The 13,748-nt window shown below is 39.8% G+C and overlaps 1 protein-coding gene across 1 annotated transcript in view; it reads left to right on the plus strand.

The window, feature by feature from the left end:
- Nucleotides 1-8,618, plus strand: part of LOC139736384 (uncharacterized) — a 47,943-nt gene extending 39,325 nt beyond the window's left edge. Inside the window, exons 8-12 of the mRNA XM_071647138.1 lie at nt 4,846-4,907; nt 5,729-5,974; nt 6,518-6,662; nt 7,815-7,957; nt 8,352-8,618. Coding sequence (XP_071503239.1) covers nt 4,846-4,907; nt 5,729-5,974; nt 6,518-6,662; nt 7,815-7,957; nt 8,352-8,618 — 863 coding nt within the window. The remainder of the gene's footprint in view (nt 1-4,845; nt 4,908-5,728; nt 5,975-6,517; nt 6,663-7,814; nt 7,958-8,351) is intronic.
- The last annotated feature ends 5,130 nt before the right edge of the window (nt 8,619-13,748 follow it).

The raw sequence follows: 13,748 nt of genomic DNA on the forward strand, positions 1-13,748 counted from the left end.
ACTTTGCATTAAAAGAAAGAGAACTGTATTTGCATTGTAAACTCGTCATATGGCGCTTTTAAAGAAGACATAACACAACCTGACGTTTTGGTGCAGCGAAAGACCCAACAGCATGGAGATTCGCGCAATGGACAGACTGTTCCGATGCGGAGATATTCGAGAATCGTCGCAATATCGTCGCAATCTTTCGTCTCTTTTAAGGCTGTCGTATCTTCAAGCTATATGCTTATTTGACGACAGTCTTCTGCATTCATACTCCCAACACATACGCTATAATTCAGTCAGATCATTTGATTCACTACTTTCCCGAGTGGTTCCCAATCGACGCGCTCTCTTATTCTTTCCTTCAATCTTTGCACGTATATCTCAATTATGTTTGGATACACAACCTACTGTATGTTTTATTGTCTTGAAAATAAAAAGAAATCACTGTATTTCATTTGTATCATATATTCAGTGTAGAAAATTCCTAATAAACTCATTTGAATATGTGAACAACTGTATCACCAATAGATGCTTCGATTAAAATATTCGCATAAGGGCAATAGACCGTTTCTGTAATTTATTGGAATGTATCTTTTTCAGCAGTCAAATAACGAACTATCAATTTCTTTTCCTCGCACCCTCAAATTAAGTTCCATAGGCATGTGATAGGCAGGAATTTGCTTAGTTTGCTTAGTCAGTTTTTCAATCCTAATTTTTTTTTTTATATTGTCGTTATATACATAATACTGTATTTTAATTCATTATTTTTCTGTATACCAAAGTGCTTAGAAACGTCAGTATTAAGCTATATGTTATCTATTATTATTGTAATTATTATTATTACTATTTTCGTTATTATTATTCATGTTATCAATGGCAGTATATAGTAGTAGTAGCAGATGCTGTTGTTGTTGTTGTTGTTGTTGTCGTCGTCGTTGTTGTTGTTGCTGCTGCTGCTGCTGCTGCTAGGCCGAACAAGCCTCCGGCAAACTTTTTTGCTTGTTAAGGTCAACTTTTGTGAACAAAACATGCATAAAATCTGAGTAGGCCTACATTACAGATCAGGGGCGTCACCGGCTTTTTTTCAAGGGGAGTGCGTTTAGACCCTAACGTAACGAGATTTTTTTTTTTTTTTTGACAGACATTTGGAATATATGAAGCTCTCAATGCCTAGACTTTTACTGTTTTTGAGGGAAACCAAGCGGGGAAAGGGCACCGGCTAGCTAGGATTTCATCTTGGGGGGGGGGGGGGGGGGGGTTGATAGTATGCGAGGGAGCGAGCAAGGGGGGGGGGGGAGAGGGTGTGGAAGTGCCTGATGTCCCTCCCCCATCCCACGGTGAAAACTTTTTGCATTTTGATGTTGTAAATATTGCAATTTGATGCAGGCTTTTTGCGTGTTTTTATCGACTTGAAACAGTCCCACTTGTTTCAGGTAGCAGTACATTGATGGAATTTGTTGTTGAACAATATGCCTATAAACTATTATCATTTCAATAAACTTCTTGTATTGATTCTTACACTGATGTCATGAACACGACCGAGCCCGAGCAAGCGGAGAGAGCGAGGGTGGATTTGGTGCATGTTTTGCTTGTTTTATCGACTTGCGGCAGTCCCACTTGTTTAAAGTAAAGCAGTATATTTTGATGTAGATTATTATCGAACAATTTGCCTATAAAAAAAGTATCATCCAATTAACTTCCTGTTTTAATATTTACACTGAATATCATGAACGCGGCCAATCAAGAGCGAGAGGAGTGAGCGAGGGGGAGGATGTGGGAGGGAGTGTCCCCCTCCCACGGTGAGCACTTTTTGCATTTTGATGTTGTAAATGGTGCAATTTGATGCAGGTATTTTGCGTGTTTTATCGACTTGAAACAGTCCCACTTGTTTACGGTATCAGTACATTTTGAAGTAATTTGTTATTAAACAATTTGCCTATAAATGGTATAATTCAAATAAATTTCTAGTAATAATTCTTACACTGATGTCATGAGCGCGACCGAGCCCGAACAAGCGGAACGAGCAAGGGGAGGGGGGGGGGGGGGGGTTGTGGGAGGGGGTTGTCCCCCTATAAATGGATTATGGAATGACGGTGTGAAACGACAAATTACTGGCAGCAATATTGGGAGAATGGCTTGACGATTACATGCGAGCGAGCGGAGCAAGCGAGCTTTGAAATTTTGACATTTTACAGTCCCCAGGCTGCCGTTTGTAGCCATATTTATTTTATTTATTTATTTTTATTTTTTTTTTTTGCTTTGGAAATTAAGGGGGGCGCACCGGGCGCAACTGCTGGCAATTACTGGCAGCAACATCAGGTGAATGGCATAACGATTAAATGCGAGTAAGCGAAGAGAGCGAGCTTGAACATTTTGACATTTTACAGTCAAAAACTACCATTTGGAGCAATATTTTTTCGCTTTGGAAATAAAGGGGGGAAGGCGCACCGGGCGCAACTGCCGGCAATTACTGGCAGCAACATCAGGAGAAAGGCATAACAATTAAATGCGAGCGAGCGGAGCGAGCGAGCTTGAATATTTTGACATTTTACAGTTAAAAAAAAAAACCTGCCGTTTGTTGCTATATTTTTTCGCTTTGGAATTTAAGGGAGGCGCATAGGGCGCAACTCCTGGCAATTACTGGCAGCAATATCAGGAGAGCATAACGATTACATGCCAGCGAGCGGAGCGAGCGAGCTTGAAAATTTTACATTTTACCGTCCAAAAGCTGCCGTTCTTAGCCATATTTTTACGCTTTGGAAATCAAGGGAGGGGCGCACCGGGAGGAACTGCGGGCAATTACTGGCAGCAACATCAGGTGAATTGCATAACGATTAAACGCGAGCAAACGAAGAGAGCGAGCTTGAAAATTTTACATTTTACAGTCCAAAAACTGCCGTTCTTAGCCATATTTTTTCGCTTTGGAAATTAAGGGAGTTGGGCGCACCGGGCGGAACTGCTGACAATTACTGGCAGTAACATCAGGAGAATTTAAAGGTGATGGCTAGTAACTGATCAGTGGGAATCAGTGGGATTGCTGAGGGATGATTGTTCCAATTCTTGTGGGATTCATTTAAGAGTAAATTAATATATATTCTTGTGTGAAAACTATTTGCTTCAGAATGGTCTCATATTCAAGTAATGTTCAATTTAATGTTTCCAGGTAAGCGTCCCTAGTCAGTGACGGGGCATTAATCTGCACATTACTTGAAATTGAGACCGTTCTGAAGCAAATAATTTTCACACGACAGTAGATACATAATGTACTCTTTAATGAATCCCACAAGGATTGGAACAATCATCCCTCAGCATTCCCACTGATTCCCACTGATCGGTTACTAGCCTTCCACTTTAAGTGCGAGCGAGCGGAGCGAGCGAGCTTGAAAATTGTGACATTTTACAGTGCAAAAACTGCCGTTTTTTTGCAGTAAGGGGGGGGGGGCACCGGTTGAACTGCCGGCAATTCCTGGCAGCAACTTCAGGAGAATGGCATTACGACTAAATGCCAGCGAGCTTGAAAATGTTGACATTTTACAGTTCAAAAGCTGCCGTTCTTAGCCATATTTTTTCGCTTTGGAAATCAAGGGAGGGGGCGCACCGGGCGCAACTGATGGCAATTACTGGCAGCAACATCAGGTGAATTGCATAACGATTAAATGCGAGCTAGCGAAGAGAGCGGAGCTTGAAAATTCTGACATTTTACAGTCCCAAAACTGCCGTTTGAAGCTATAATTTTTTTTTTGCTTTCGAAATTCAGGGGGCGCACCGGGCGCAACTGCTGGCAATTACTGGCAGCAATATCAGAAGAATTTAAGTGCGAGCGAGCGGAGCGAGCGAGCTTGAAAATTGTGACATTTTACAGTGCAAAAAACTGCCGTTTGTAGCTATATATATATTTTTTTTTTTCTACAGTAAGGGGGGGGGGTGCACCGATGGAACTGCCGGCAATTCCTGGCAGCAACTTCAGGAGAATGGCATTACGACGAAATGCCAGCGAGCGGAGCGAGCGAGCTTGAAAATTTTGACATTTTACAGTCCAAAAACTGCCGTTCGTAGCTATATCTTTTTCGCTTTGGAAATCAAGAGGGGGCGGGGGGAACGCCCGGTGCGCCCCTCCCCCTGGATCCGCCACTGGTAGTCAAGGGTGTCGGTTTATGTTCATGACCAGCGAGGTGGCGTCGAAGTGACCAAGCATGGGAAGGATGTCCAAAATCTATCTTAATAGTAAACACTGTATACACACTTATACTAGTAGATATGTATAAAAATCAGTTCTGCCAGAACCAGGGCTGCGAATTGTTTTTGCCCACAATTTCTTTTGTTTTTGATTTTTTTTGTCCCCGATGCATAATTTCAAAAAAAAAAAAGGAAATAGATAAAAAAAAAAAAAAATGATTACTATTTAGGGTCCGGCGTTGAGGTCGCTCACAATCTGATTTTTTTTTTTTTTTTTTTTTTTTTTTTTTTTGGTCTGAAGGGGGGTGCGTTCGCACCCAACGCACCCCCCCCCCCCCCCCCCCCCCCCCCGGTGACGCCCATGCAGATCCGGTCTATTATATTATAGCAGCTGGTTTAGTCGTAGTTTTCGAGTGTAAATCAGTGGGCAGCAAATAGGGATCCATTCAATCAGACCACCCTCCTCTCTCTAATCTACAACGTGTAGCCGCCGTCTAGTCTTCTCGTCATTATAATGCAGGACACCTTTTGGAAAAAAATCTCTCCTCATCCTGTTAAAGCTTGTGTACGGCCGTCACAAATACCGCACCACTTTGAAGGCGGAACCATGTCAATAAATGTGTTTAATGCAAACATGTATTACAAAATACTTTTCAGCATCTCCCTGCTCTCATCTCCTTCTAGAAAACGCCAGCATTCCTCAAAAAGGCAAGAGAACAGTTTACGTTTCCTACGACCTTAATCCGGTGAGTATAGGTAGTTCCTCGCGTTATCAAAATCTCTCTTCCTCCTTCTCCTTCGCTCTCTCCCTCTCTCTCTCTCTCGCTGTGTATAATATGCTTCTTACTTGTACAGTAGTCATGATTCATTTATTACACAATCATTTTATTGAAATCAAACTCACTTTCTGCAACACTGCCGTTATGTCAAGAATAACGATCTCTTTCAAGGAAATGAGTATTTCTCAAATATCATTCCGTCACGTCCGTGCATGGGAGCGCTGTGGCAGAGAGAAAAACACTCCCGACTCCCAACTTTTTATTTTGATGACGGCGATGATCAGCACAAAAGGTGACGATGGCGATGATGAGCACAAAAGGAAATTAAGGAAAATACTAACAAACAAACAAACAAGCAGATAGACAGACGAACAAGCAAACGAAAATCCCCATCAACACTCAGGATTATCCTAATATGCATATGCAACACCCTGGCGTCCCGAGCAAAATAATAAAACGCTCGTAGATTCTTAGTAAACGACTTTTTTTTTTTCATTTTACATATCGGAGTGGGATTCACATCTGACACAATGGCCCGAATTGACGAAGGTGGTACAATCTTGTCCATCAGTCATGTTCGTCAACGAAATGACTGATTTCGTAACGAAATAGGCCATGCGACACTTGGTGCCCCATACAAAACTGCGGTCTTTAAACCTAGACAAGATTGTACCACGTTCGTGAAATTGGGTCTAGATATTTTATTGTAATATGATTTCGTTGTGGTCACTGTCTCATGTCCCTAAGAAAATTATTTGATTATCTCCCCTCCCCCCTCTTCCCACTAGGTCAACAATGTCCACTTTAACAAACCAGACCTTTACCCACTGGGGCCGACAGGGCCGGGATACGGCGAGTACCACTCGGCGCAGATCAATCGCCGCTCCTTCCACTTCCTCGACATACCGCCGCTGTCGCAGTTTGACGAACAGACGATGCTTGACGAGCTATGCGAAGTGGACTCTGTCGATAGAGAGCGCTGTTCACGCGAATACTGCTCGTGTCCGCAATACATCCAAGTGGAGCTGGGACAGGTAAAAACATGATGAGTTAGCTGGCAAAATGAGTTCACGTCATTTTTATTAAGATGAGATATTTTGAATCATAACTTCAAAAACATTCCTAGTTGATGTTGGTATATGTAACCAATGAGGTATCGCTGGAAAGGTTTTATTTGGCTCTACATTGGATCTGTTGATATGAACTTACCTAACAATGTTCAAAAAGCCGCTTAGCCCATTTACGATCAAACCCATCGGATAAGAGTAATATACTACTAGACAATACGCAACAAAGACAATGAAGGCTGATCTGAAAGAAGGGGGAAGTGAAATGAGATCAGATTAGATTTAACAGTAATAAGATAGATCCTTATAAAAACAACAAACACCAAATAATGTTACTAACACACTATTAACATTACCGGCAAAGATTCTCGAATTTTCGAAACATTACTTGTGCAGTGGAGTGTAATTATAGGGCAAGTAGTTGAAAGTGTAAGTGGCGATAAAAATCTGAGATTAGTACTAGGCTACGTTTGGAATCGAGAGCTATGGATGTCACAAATCTCTTTGCAGACGCTGGAAATCGTCTTGGTAGACGAAAGCAAAGATCTGGACATCGTCCATCCCTTTCATCTCCATGGCCACGCCTTCAGAGTGGTGGCACAGGCGAAGCTGGGCACGAACACATCCTTGGAAGCGGTGAAGATGATGGACCAAAGTGAGTTGATATTTTATTTTATCGTCATCACTAACATACGCATCATCATCATCATCGCTATCATCGCCACCATTAATACCATCATCATCACCGCTTATCTATCTTCATCTTATCCATCGTCATTATCATTATCATCATCATCATCACCACCACCACCATTATCATCATCATCACTGATCATCATCATCACCATCATATCTGCATTATTATCACCATCATCCTCATTATCATTATCATCAACATCACGATCATTATTACCATCCCACCATCACCATCATCATAATCACCATCACCATTATCACCATTATCACTACCATCATCATCACAATCATCACCAACATCTGCAATACACCATTATCACTATCATTACCATCATCATCACCATTATCACCATCATCACTATCACAATCACCATTACACCATTATCACTATTATCATCAAAATCTCATCGCCATCATCATCACCCTCATCACCATCGTCATTAGCACCATCATCGTCGTCATAACCATCACATCATTATCACCACCACCACCATCATCATCATCATCACCATCATCACCAACTTCACCATCATCATTATCATCATCATTGCCATCGTTATGATTGTGATTACTATCATTTTCTTTCTGTGTTTGCATCGAAATCAACGGTAATCGACACGATGACCTGTCGATTGATTATTCCTCTCTAGACACCACTTTCCGTCGAACCTGGAACTCCTGATTGACAGCTAGGTGGAGGTCTCCTCAATAGTTACGTTCAGACGACAAGCCTTTGTATCTGATGTCGCTATACCCTAGGAAGTCCAATAGATAAGAATACAGTAAATGAAATGCGTGCAGGGCAGCCAAACTGCGATATCTCACGATTGATTTCAGCAAAACAAGTCGTTCGTTTTTTGATAAGCATGGAATGCAGTAGTCGCAATGCATCTAAGCCTCATCATCCATCTTGTTTTGACAAGCGTCAACGACACTTTGCTGTATATTGCAGGATCTACCACTCAGTGCAACTGATCGAGTCCCTCATAGAACCATCGTCGCTGATATTTATAACACCAGTGATATTCTTCTTCCCATGTAAAGAGATAAAGAAATCTAATATCCAATGAATAATAGCATATATTTTGATAATTTACCTGTCTTTCTGCAGACGGCGAGATAAAGCGCAACTTCAACAGTCCGCCTGAAAAGGATACGGTGATGACCCCAAGCGCTGGTTACACCGTGATCCAGTTTGTGGCCGACAACCCCGGCTGGTGGTTCTTACACTGCCATCTTGAGTTCCACGTTGAGGTAGGTTATGTATTCATATAACAGTACATGTAGTAAACGTATGTCACACAACTTCACACTGGTAGTCCTAAGACTAAATTGCTGTGGCATATACTGTACATAAAAACATTACAATTACAAATTCGCTGACATAAGGTGTATGGCGTGTGTATCATGATGGACATAATCGAGAAAAGAGATGGCTAGGAATATTAAAACTAGGTGACGACTATGTTTTCATAAAGCTACAACCATGACAACTTCACACGAATGTATAGGTGTAGTTATGGCAACGCTTAAGGTAGTGGTGTTTGGGTAGAGGGGGAGGGGTAGAATTTAGTTATTCGCCACTCAATCCAATAATCATGTCCGATATGATGAAAACTACAGTACTTTTCTCTTGACCGTGGTCCAGGTTGGAATGGGTCTGGTTGTCCGAGTCGGCAACCAAACTGACCTTCCCCCCGTACCCAAAGACTTTCCCCGATGTGGCAACTACTACGGACCATCCTCCTCCTCCGCTCAATCGTTGATCGTCATCGTCCTCTCCGTCGTCATAGCAGTCCTTCTCATCATAGTCATCGTCCTCGTCGTAATCGTCCAGAGATCCAACAAAAGCAACGGACGGGGCAAGGCTTCGAGAGTACCCAACAGCGACCCGCAATCGGCGACGAAACTATGATGGTTTTATCGCGCAAGGCGCTCGGTCATTATGCATCATTAGCTCTCTGCCTCTTTAAAGTGTAATGTTCGAATCTCATTCCGTGCTACCACACGAACCATGGTGTGTATGATTATAGGGCTTCATGGTTAGAAGAAGAGTGCAACATTAGAATTAGGTCTAGGAATTGAAAACAGTTGTCAGGACCAGTATGACATAGGGTTAGGTTTCTATAGGATATGATGATTAGTGAGGCGAATATTGAGACTCAGAAAAAATGGTTCGAAAATAGGATGTAGGAGTTTTGACTATACCTAATTATAATAATGATGTGATGATATTAATAATAATGATACTAATGATAATAATAATTATAACGTGTGAATAATAATATTAATAGTAATAATAATAATAATAACAATAATAATTATTATCATTATTGTTATTATTTTCATTATTATTATTATTATTATCATTGTTATTATTATTATTACTATTATTATTATTATTATTATTATTATTATCAATATTATCATCATTATTATAATTATCATCATCATCATCATTATCATCATCATCAATTTACAAAGTGCAAAATCTATGTACGTAATAGTCATCTTCGCTGCAAAATTATCCTTAAGTTTTATTTTGTTTGAAAGTTTGTTTGGTGATGAGGTAGAACAGCTTACGATAACACTACAGTGGTATTACCGCAATCATTGCCTATCCTTTCCCTCAGAAATATTTAGTATAATTACAGATACTTCTACAATTATTGTTTTGTATGTGTTCATACATTAAGTGTGTTTGCAATGACGCTCGGTTACAATGTGCGGAGCTGATAAGCCATTCTAAAACAAATACTAAAATAATAATCAATTCTGTGGTCACTCCAATATACACAGAAAATGACGTGTAACATCTTATTTTCTATCTAACGAAAGGCAGACGGTGATTATTTTGAGCAAAATTAACAACAAAATAGAATAATTTCACGCTCAAGTAAAGCGACAAAGAAAAAAAAAGTCAATGTAATGCTTTGCTACTGTATTGCTGCATGAATATTGCTAATTTTGAAGATTTTTTTTTAAATCTATTATCATTTGAAAGTTCTTGGCTGAAACAGCGTCTGAGATAATATTTTCCTCTATTATAGGCCCTCCTCGTCTTTCTATTCAAGCCATTTTCAACACTATCATAAACTTGGATTTTGTAAAAGCCAACGGGTTTTCATCCTTCTTTTCAGCTGTGTGTTTGGTTCTCACGTCCTTATATTTGTCATTGTTCGTATACTATCTTGCTTTCTTGGCTTTAAGAGCAGTTCTTTCGTTTATATCTCCTCTTGGTATTATTTGATGTTTTAGGCCTTTTGTCCACGATACATGTACTATTGTGTCTGATTTCTCGAATTATTGTGATAATTTTCAGAAAAGGAAAATCTTAACAATGTCGTGTTCCTCAGTTGCCCGCACTTTCCAGGACGGTGACTGGTATGAAACATTAAAGCATCTATTGACTTTCAAACGGATGTGACGTAATAAACAAAGGTTCAACTTGAAAATATCACTAATCACGTTATAGCAATTGAAACAAGAATGAAGAAAACTATTGATTTCATCTTCTTGTCTAAGTTATCCTCTATTATATTTTGAGGGGGCTGCAATATTGTCCATAACATACAGTATATGTATTGCTGTCGTTGTTGATTTTTTTGTTTGTTTTTGTTTGATGTGATATCGTTCAGCACTATGTTGGTGCAATTACGTTCTTGACCCACATTTTTCTGTAACCACTTATCTAAATCCAGTGGGGTTTTCTGCAAAATATGGGTAAGATGTTATATCTTTAGATCCAGAGACAGCATTCAGACAGTTTAGTCGCATTGACAGTTATCAATGTGGAAATCCGATTTTTACTTGTTTGTTTTTGTTTGTTTGTTTGTTTGATTGTTTGTTTGCTTTTTGGGGTGGAGACACAATCACTGCAGTCATTTAGGGAATTTGAAACACCAACCTTGTGATTTACACCCCGTGTTCCATTATGTTCGTCAATTAAGAGAATCGGTATACGAATTTGAGACATTATAGTCTGTTATTTCCACTTGATCATGGAGAATAGAATTTCACCTTTAATCAGGTTATTTGGGAATTTTACAGTGTGTTTACTATTCATTTGTCATCCATGTAAATATCTAAATTTCTCTTTTTATTTTTGCTATTCATTTTGCCCTGTCACCTACCAATCTCTTTTTTCTTTGTCGTGCCCCTCCTCCCCCTCACTCAGACTGTAACCATGTATTATGATGATGGATACTTGTTCTAGATCCTTCAGAGATACCCCTTTACGGATCAATGGGTCAGGATTGTGATAATATCCCCTATTACGGGTTTTTGGAAGGGAAGCCATCAAAATTACCCCCTACCACAGGTTTTGGGAAGGGAAGATAGCAAAATGAAAGAAGGGTTCCGAGGTGAAGGGTGTCTGCATTTTTACTCCGCGTGGAGTAGAATATCTCTAGAAATTTCACCAGAAAAGATGTACTTCCCTGCTAAAAGAAGGCCAGCCCGGTGTGCTCTGCAGCAAAACATGCACAGAAAACACCTTCAGGAGAATTGGGGCAACCACCAAGAAGCCCTATTACCCCTATTTTGACATTTTACTAGGGTTTGCAACTAATCTTGATTGGGACACTGTTTGTTGTTGGGAAAGATTTGGAAACCACCCTAATAAGTCAAGAACATTTAAGAGCAAAAGTCCCCCTATTCAAGGATTCCCCCCCCCCCCCGAATTGAGCGCCTAGAATATACCCCTTTTCCGAAAAATCGGGAATGCGGATGCGGTGTATGCAGAATTACCATCTGAGTGAAGAGGGGAGGGTGGGGATATCCAGCATGTTGCAGCCCTGAAGGTTGTTTTTGTGATGAAATCCCCATATGGCACTATACGTTACACTCTGGTCTTGATCTCTTTTGATGATTGTACATGCAACAGTAACTTGCAAGCGAACACAGTTTTTTTTTTTTTTTTTGAGAGAGAGTGGCATTTTTGTGACATGCATAATGAAATCCTTATCATGCAAAAGGTCATGAACCATCCCATTGTGAAGTTTGTACACAAAGAAATATATAAACTTGCGTTTCTAAATGTCAAATGTGCTGCACTTAGTATGGAAATCTTTTCTCTATTTCTCATATTCATGACCGACGATTTCACAATTTATTATTCTTGATTTGTTGTACAGCTTTAACAGTCAATCACTGACTATCGCGAAATTCAAACAATGACACAGATATATAAATATATACTAGTATATATCTGTAAGTCAACAAACGAAACTTTTATTGAAACATCTTTGTGAAATTTGAACAATCTCGCAGTGAATATCCCAATTAAAGGGATGGTATAAATTTGGTGGATATATGGGGCGTCAAATTTGATTTTGTGTGTGTTTGTGTGTGTGTGTGTGTGTGTGTGTGTGTGTGTGTCTGTGTGTGAGAGAGAGAGAGAGAGAGGGAGAGAGAGAGAGAGAGGGAGATAATGAAACCGCTCGTGAAATATTACAGAATTAAATACACGACTCTTATCAGGAATACAAATTTAATGTGTTTAAGATCGGTTTCGAAATGGCTGATTTATCCAAAACCAACCAATAATGCTCCGTCACTGACCAGGGACGCTAACCTGGAAGCATTAAACTGCACATTACTTGAATATGAGACCGTTCTGAAGCAAATCATTTTCACACAACAATAGATATACAATGAACTCTTGAATGAATCCCATAAAGATTGGAACAATCATCTCCCAGCATTTCCACTGATTCCCACAGATCAGTTACTAGCCTTCCCCTTTAAAAGTAATGAAACAATCTAAATGCTATTTCAGAGTATTAAACAAATAACTTGTTATACACCGACATCGTGCAGAAAGCCCCATTCGATTTGGTTCAGTGGTCATGGAGAAGTATAATCTATGGATCTTCGTAGAACATAATTATCATGGGGCAATTTCTCCCAAGTTTAGCACTTGGATGCGCTTGGCATCCTTATGAATGAAAAATATTTTGCCCACAACTGCATGACAGAAAAACCAACACGTGAATTTAAATTCCGCGCATAACATTACGTCAATATGTGAACATACAAATGTAATTGCTGTCATTATTATTATTATCATTGATGAAGGAGAGAGAGAGGGGGGGGGGGGGGAGGTAAATGAAAAGAACAGGAAAACAAAAAGCAGAAAGCCAACATGGAAAATGCATAAATCCAGTCTCAAGAAGTCACTTTTTTTCAAAAGAGTATTTGTGTGTGTGTGTGTGTGTATGTGTGTGTATGTGTGTGTGTGTGTATGTGTGTGTGTGTGTGTGTGTGTGTGTGTGTGTGTGTGTGAAGACAATGAACAAGACGTGAGCACAATGGATAATGCGTCTCCGTCAAGCAAAACTTGGAGAGGATGGATGTACGACATACTTTACAAAGATCCACATTTCTCTGTGACCACTGAAACAAATCAAATGTTTTCTGCAGGATGTATGTCAAGTGTAGGTAATAAGTTAAAGTGTCATACCCCCAAAATGTATTTCGCTTGATTCATAACTTTTAAGGCTATCACTGCAGAAAGCCATGGCAGGTTTTTTGTTTGTTTGTTTGTTTGTTTGTTTGTTTGTTTGTTTGTTTTTGGGAGGGGGACAAACGCGATTACAACCATGATATTTCAAACTAGAAAAAGCACTCGGAGAGCGCTGACCTCTGCCACGAAGCTCATTTCCACCCAAACACGCATGCTGAAAATCATACACTAGTTTGAACCTACTCTGTAAAAACATCGGTGTTAGATTTAACACCACGGGTGTTAAATCTAACACCGATCAAACTTCAATAAAGGACCACACCGACAGGTGTTAAAAATTGCACTGTGATGGTGTTGAAAAGTGTTCACCTGACACTTCGTAGTGTCAATTTGACACTGTACCTGGTGTTATTTTGACACTGTACTGGTGTTAATTCAAAAATGACACCACATGGTGTTGATTTGATATTTGTTAGTGTTAATATCAATGGTTTAACACCCGTCCAGCTTCAATAAGAGACCACACCAGCTGGTGTTACTTTGGTGTAAATTTATTTTCACATTTTTTCAAAAATCTAG

The sequence above is a fragment of the Diadema antillarum genome, unplaced genomic scaffold (genome assembly GCF_040938485.1).
Source record: "Diadema antillarum isolate AM-2024a unplaced genomic scaffold, OU_Dant_1.0 seq00000643_RagTag, whole genome shotgun sequence".
NCBI classification, from domain to species: Eukaryota; Metazoa; Echinodermata; class Echinoidea; order Diadematoida; family Diadematidae; genus Diadema; species Diadema antillarum.